This window comes from Pinus tabuliformis, chromosome 8, assembly GCF_031772625.1.
Source record: "Pinus tabuliformis cultivar Carrire ecotype Pingquan chromosome 8, CPIR1, whole genome shotgun sequence".
Lineage (NCBI taxonomy): Eukaryota > Viridiplantae > Streptophyta > Pinopsida > Pinales > Pinaceae > Pinus > Pinus tabuliformis.
Window position 1 is genome coordinate 512,523,802 of NC_142294.1, and position 7,445 is coordinate 512,531,246.

The 7,445-nt window shown below is 34.8% G+C and overlaps 1 protein-coding gene across 1 annotated transcript; it reads left to right on the plus strand.

Moving 5' to 3' along the window:
- The first annotated feature begins 494 nt into the window (after nt 1–494).
- LOC149236359 (FRIGIDA-like protein 3) lies at nt 495–1,504 on the plus strand. The gene is made up of 2 exons (XM_089368867.1): nt 495–1,274; nt 1,364–1,504. The coding sequence occupies exons 1-2, from the start codon at nt 495–497 to the stop codon at nt 1,502–1,504; spliced, it is 921 nt and encodes a 306-aa protein (XP_089224993.1).
- The last annotated feature ends 5,941 nt before the right edge of the window (nt 1,505–7,445 follow it).

Below are 7,445 nucleotides of genomic sequence, written 5' to 3' on the forward strand. Positions count from 1 at the left end.
CAGATTATGTGTCCAAATTAGCGTACCTATCTTGAAACGACACTTCTTGTATATATGTAATTACATTTGATTAATAAAACAATCTGAATTTCATATTTTATCATGGTATCAGAGCCATGAGGGCCTCCCCTCCTGGGATTGGCCTCTACTGGGCCGAGGAAATAACGAGTATATGTATTTGTTTATATTTGTCCATCGACTATGGTGCTGCGATATTTAACACTGTACTGTGTAAATAGAGGTCACATTGCGGGTTTATGAAACAGAAGAATCGACTGTGCTGCGTAAAGAGTCAAGATAGTGTGATTTTGGAGATCTGTTTGACATCTGTTTGGAGAAAAATTGTGCTGCAAAAAAGTAGCACTGGCTAGCCTAATGAGACCACTGACAAAAAATCCACTGAAGAAAAGACCACTGGAAATCCTACTAAGACGTCGCCTGCATTAAATGACGACGTGAAGCCACCACTGAAGCTGATATCTCTATGCGAGGAAATGGACGATGAGGGCCTCATCAATTTATTGGCCAATTCCCGCGCTGGCATTAGCAGACACGAAGTCCCCGCGGCGCTGAGATATCGGGTGGACCCGGCCAAGCTGGTTCTACGAGCCCTGGGGTGTGTTTATGTGGACGGTAATGCCCAGAAATCATATACGTACCTTTTGGGGCAGAGAAATGCCTGTAATTTGCTGTTGGACTCCCTTCGTTCTGTTTTGACTGTGGACAAGGTGTCGGAGGTGAAAAATGATGCTCAGAAAATTGCTGCTGCATGGAGATCTAAACTCAATCTTGATGCTGGATCCGAGATCACTGTTGTCGAGGCACGCGCGTTCCTGAAACTCTTGGTTTCTTACGGAATTTCTAAGGAATTTAAGGATGATGACTTTTGTGAGCTAGTCTTGCGCATTTTCCGTCACACGGAGGTTTTTGAGCTCTGTCATGCCCTTTATATCAGTCACAAGATACCAGATGTAGTGGAAAAATTGAGTAAAAGTGGAAAGCAAATTGAGGCTATTCAATTTCTCTATGAATTTAACCTTGTAGAAAAAAATTCAACCCGTGCCTTTGTCGAATTCATAGCTCAGAATTTGAGGGATTCTTTGGTAGAAGCAAAATCAGACATTGCAGTGAAGATTGGCTTGAGTAAAGGCTCCAAATCCTTTGCTGAGGCACGTGCAGTAGGATTTTCAGAAGAAAATGGAACTCTTGGTGAAATTATAGAGACTGTATCTAGCAGTGACCGTGTACTACTCCTCATATCCGATGCTGCACAGGCAGACAATTACACAAAAAATATTTTCTGCCGTGAAAGCAAACAATATTCTCGGTCTTTATCATGGATTTTTTACCAGGGCATTTGCAGTCCCGTGGGGATGATTTCCCGAAGAACATGAGTGTGATAGCCGTGTGTCCGAATGGCATGGGGCCATCTTTGAGGCGCCTGTATGGGCAGGGCAAGCCTATTAACATTTGCAACCATTCTGGAGGACGAGTACAGGAGTGATATTTTTGGGGAACGTGGGATCTTATTGGGAACTGTGTCAAATTCTTCCCTGAGAGCGTGGTAAACATACTCAAGCTGCGCTCTCTTCTAGTAAGTTTGAATTAGGTCTCCATCTATGGGAAGAAGACAATCTTCGAATTTAGCTTAATAGGTATGGCCAGCCTATTGGAGCTATGACAATATGTTAATATGAGAGTACAAATTTTATTTTATTTTATTTTGTTACTGGAATCATGAATTAAATCATTGCATTTTATTGAGGCTAGCTAGTTCAATTTAGGTAAGGTTATTTTGTTAGAATTCGCAACTTTAACAAATGACAGATTAAGCATGGAGTTCCAATATTTAATTGACAAATACATAGATGCCCAAGATGTGATCAAAAGATGAGTTTCAGGAGCAGGTAGCGACTAAAGGATGATGGACAACCAAATTTTCTTGAGTAGTTTGTTTGAGTTTGTAGAATAGACTCATGATTGTGATAAAGTTTGAGTCACACGTTATAATCATAGCAAATCTACATTTCATAATTTTATTTTATTTTATTTATTTATTTATTTTTCTCTGATCAGTTGTGATCCCTAAAATGCATTATGTACCTAGTATCTTCTTAAGCTTTGAGTATATTAAAAGGGCATATGATTGTAAGACCTAGAGAGGCATGCATACCCTTTTGTTCCCTTGTGACATCAAGTTGTGGAATCAACCACTGCGTAGGTATGACGGTGGCAGGTGTACTCATATCTTTGCTTGATATGTAATTGGAGAATTGAGTCTTCGATTAGTGGGGGAATTGAGAGAAGGAAAAAATCTCATAGTGTAATGAACCAAGTCAAAGAAAGTTCATTAAGAGGTTGGATGAACCATGTATCTGAAGGACTTCCTAGTAGACTGGTGGTTGCAGCGGTTGGGAACCCATGCATTTCGGTAGATGGTTGTTCCTTTATATGGACACCTACAATTGCATGAACAAGGTACAATGGGTGATTACTAAATTGGACCAGATATAAGCTTTGCAAACTGATCTAGAGACAAGTACTCATTAAGGGAGAGTGTTGGAATATCTAATTCCTACTTGTCTCAGTTGTGATTTTTACTAAGTAAAGGAGTCTATTCCTAATAGTTAGGATCTATTTCCTACATTGGTATGTGGTTGTGATATTCCCTCAACCAATAGATTATGTGTCCAAGATAGCGTACCTATCTTGAGACAACACTTCTTATATATATGTAATTACATTTGATTAATAAAGCAATTTTGATTCTCATATTTTATAATTTATGATTAATGTTTCCAATGTAATTAAGTGATTTGTAACACTGAGAAGAAAAAGCAACGCAAGTCCTCTGCTCCATATTTTGTGTCTCTTCAATTTTTGTCATGGTATTGGAGCAGCCTGTATAAGACTCCTTGAGAGAAATAGAGAGAGATGAGTTTGCATAAGACTCCTTGAGAGAGAGCAGCAATGTGAGTGAAAAGAAAGTGTTTGCCTCTTGAGAGAGCAGCAAAACTGAGTGAAAAGAGAGCGTAAGCCTCTTGAGAGAGCAGCAGAAGTGAGTGAAGAGAAAGCGTAAGCCTCTTTGAGAGAGCAGCAGAAGTTTAGCGTAAGCGTCTTTGAGAGAGCAGCAAAAGTTTGAAAAAATCTATAAAGAAACAACAAGAAAACAAAAAAGCCAGTTACAGCTAGGCAAAGGTGAAACAGATTAATTTTTATTTGTTTTTTAAAGATTAACACTTTTTATACGTTAAAATCAATGCGTTAATAACTCCACTAAGATTAATTTTATTTTTTATTTTTAAAAAGATTAACGCTTTCTCTTAAAATCAATGCGTTAATAACTCCACTAACGCTGAGCAGTCAGAGGAGAAAGCGCGTTATATCATTAACGCCACCCTTCAATATCTACAGAAGAGTAAGCATGCAGGCTCTGCTCATCCCACAGAGTGTCAGCGTGTGATATTTAAAGAAAAAAGGTCCACGAGGCATTAAGCGGATTGGGAGTGCGATTCACTGGAAAGAGTAAAGCTACATGACCAGAAATCATATGCATCAGTTTTTTTTTAATGTCTTAAATGGAATATGGCATCATAATATATTATAAACAAATGCGCATGGGTTTAAAAGGCTCATGTAATTTTTGACTGCATTGTTATTGTTTTGTAAAAGGGCTTGAGTCATTTTAAAATCACTTATTAAATTCATTTCAAAGGAGGCCTTATTGCATAAAGGTTATATAAGAGGTATTCTTTAAAACAAGAAGGTGAATTACAAAAAAAGAAGGGAACGATTCAATGTTGGATTTTTGAGTTCGTTTGGAATATTGTGATTCTTTTGTAAAAGTTTTTGTGAAAGTGTGGTTTTTAGGAAAATTTTTAGATTCGTTTGTTTGTGGAAGCAAAGATATTTTTTATTGCAGTTAGATTCGAGATCATTTACATTTTATTTTGTTTGTTGAGTTGTAGTCAAGTGAACGTTCAACAAATCGGAAAAGCCAAGAGGTTGAGAAAGTCAAAGCGACTACATGAGATGTTTGAGATCTTTTTAGATCTAAAAGTGAGGAGGCAAAAGGATGCCTTTGCATTGAAATGCACAATGACAACATTCTACCCCTGATTTTAGAAGCCAAGACAACCAAGGAGGCCTTGGATACTCTTGAGATATGTTTTGGTTGAAGGTGGAGTATTGAAGTTGAAGATGAAGGTGGATCTATAGCACCAGATCTACATCCAGATGAATGGATTGTTGAAACCCACTATGCAGAGCCACAAGTGGATGATGTATGTGAAGAATTCATAAAAGAAAGAGACAAGGAGCACATAGATGCTCAAGAACCCCAATGTGAACAACAAATTTGGTGATTCTAGCAACAGAGCTTGCTGATGAGGGTTTGGTGAATCCAACAACAGAGCTTGTTGATGAATGTTTGGTAAATCTAGCAACAGAGCTTGCTAATGAAAGTTTGTTGAATCGAGCAATGGAGCTTGCTGAAGACAATGAAATTGCCATTGGAGCAATCAATGCCATGATGAATCCAACAATTAATATTGATGATGTAAAATTTGATGAAGAATTGTTGGCTAATGATGAATGGTTGCAAGTGATGCAACAGAAACATCATATTGACATGATGTTATTTGGTGAGGTAGTGGAAAACAACATGTTTCTAGCAGCACAGGTTAGTATAGAAGTGAAAGACACAAAGACAGAGATAGAGACAGAAACAAAGAAGAAATCTCAGAAAGAGAAAATAGAGAAAGATGCAGAAGCAACAACTAAGAGAGAAGTACAACAAGAAAAAACTATCATTGCAGAGCAGAAGGAATAAAACCAATGTAGTTCTCGAAATATTTTTAACTCTAATGTTGATTTCCAGTGTGCAGGTACACATAACGACTATGAAGAAGAATTAAATTTTCTTGAAGCATGGCTTGCAACATCATGCCTTGATGAAGTCTGCATAGAAGGTGAAGAAATGCATGTTGAAGGCATCTTGGATGATGAGAAAATTAATGAAATTTTCAGGTATTGGAGTCCTGAAGAGATGAAATTGTATACTACAAGAGATATATGATGAGAAGAATACTACATAAGATAATGTGTGGCAGCAACTGAGATAAAACTTGTTTTTTGAAGAAGTCAAAGATATGCTTAGACAACCTGGAAGAATGGAAGACCTGCAACAACTGAAGAAAATGAAATTTGAATCCTACAACAAGAAGGACATGCTGAAACAATTTAGAGGCTATAGGATCTGGAAAAAGAGAAGAATAAAAGATGAAGTCAATTTTTAAATTGTAAACCTAGCTGAGACAAAGACAAGTAGGTATCTTAATTGGATTTTTTATGTGGTTGTAATTAAGGGGGAGTGTTGGAGAATCTAATTCCAACCACTTGTTAGGTGTCAAAACCATCCCTCCAAGCGTCCTAGTTCAATTTCAGTTAAGTCTAGTTAAGTCGAGTTTGACTCTAGTCATTTATGACTAATATTTCCAATATAATCTTATTTGAGTGATTTATAATACTGATAAGAAAAAGCAGAGCAAGTCCTTTGCTCCACATTTTCTTCCTCTTCAATTTTTGAAGAGTGAGCTTGTTGAATTTAAATTACTTGTAGGCTCAGGCAATCGAATAGAGCTTGAACGATATTACAAGATATGAGTTAGTTTAAACTTGCTTTTATAGGTTCAGTAGCTCTTCTACACAAGAAGATGATCTATTCATGAATGCAAAATGTATACCATGTTTTATAATGCAATTTTAAGTTATGATTGTTTTAGACATCTACACCATGATAAGATTCATGAATGCAAAATGTACCATGTTTTGTAATTTGGAATTTTACTATTCATTAAACTACTTGGCAAAACAACTACAGAAAACCTAAGAATTTGAACCCAATTCCATATTATCTTCTACTAACATGATAAAAATCATCATGCAAAATGTATAAACTTCAAAATTAGCATATTAAAGATCAATTCTTAATAAAGAGGTCTATTTAAAATATGTGCAAAATTTCTACCATTATAAAATTAAATATAACGAAAAGTTGTGAAATAAAAATATGCATCCAAGAGATCAATTCATAATAAAGAGTTTTTGTTTAAATATGTCCAAAATTTATGTCATGATAAAAGTAAATATAATAAAAAGACTGTTAAATAAAAATTTTCATCAAAGAGAATATCGCTAAAATATATGATCTATCAACATCCTCGTGCTATCATCGGATTCATGGGTGCCCTACATAATATGTGTAATATGCATATATACATAAGATGGTGTACTTTTAAATTAAAATTTAAAGGATTAAAATTAAATTACAATTTTATTATCAAAACAAAATTATAAAAGGTTTCAAATTTCATGCAGTACCTCGTGCTGCCCCCTCTTCATTGTTCCCTCTTGGAAGCCCTGTGCAACACATGTATATGTATATATCAAAAATTTAAAATTTCACATGAAAATGCATGAACTCGTAATATTAAAAAAAAAATTAACAACTTTTTCAAATTATGTGGACAATCCAATTGTCATAGCTGACTCAAGTTTCAAATTCCATGCAATAACTCATGTTATTCTCCATACATTATGCCCTCATGGATGCCATGTACTATACATGTACATGTATATATTAAAAACTTAATATTTCACATGAAAATGTAAAAACTCGTAATATTAAAAAAATTGTAGTAACTTTTTCAAATTGTCTAGACATTCAAATCCTCGTAGCTGACTCAAGTTTCAAATTCCATGCAATACCTCATTGTCTCCCCTTTTCATTGCACCATCATAGATTCCCTATACAATACATGTACATGTATATATCAAAAATTTAAAATTGCACATGAAAATGCATAAACTCGCAATATTAAAAAAATTGTAACAAATTTTTCAAATTGTCTAAAAAATCCTATCATCATAGCTCACTCCATTGCTAATGTCCCAGGAGAAGGTTAATTTTCTCCACAAACCTAAAATTTTAAAATTTTAAAACTTAAAGATAGAGATCTAATTTTTTAACGAAACTTGCTTCAATTTATAAGAATTTTTTTTTGAAATATTCAATACTTGTGACAAGCCAGTATTTGACACATCTCCTAATACAGAGGAAGAGAGTCACATTGTCTCGAAAATGCCGGATGTAATGAGAATCTATTAACATTTAATTATATGTAATTATTTCTTCTACAAATATGTCTTCACAATACATATATAATAAAAGTAAATTAATATTATTCACATGTTCTTAAAAAGAAACTCTCTCTCAACATATATTCATTTGAATGTAAACAAGACACTGTGATATTATCAAAATTTTCATTCAATTGTTAGTATTTTTTAGATGATTTAATAATATACAACAACTCTTGGAAGGATTATGTTCAACATGTTTACAGGGTGCTCAAATTATTGGAGGAGAAATAATTGTATGCAAA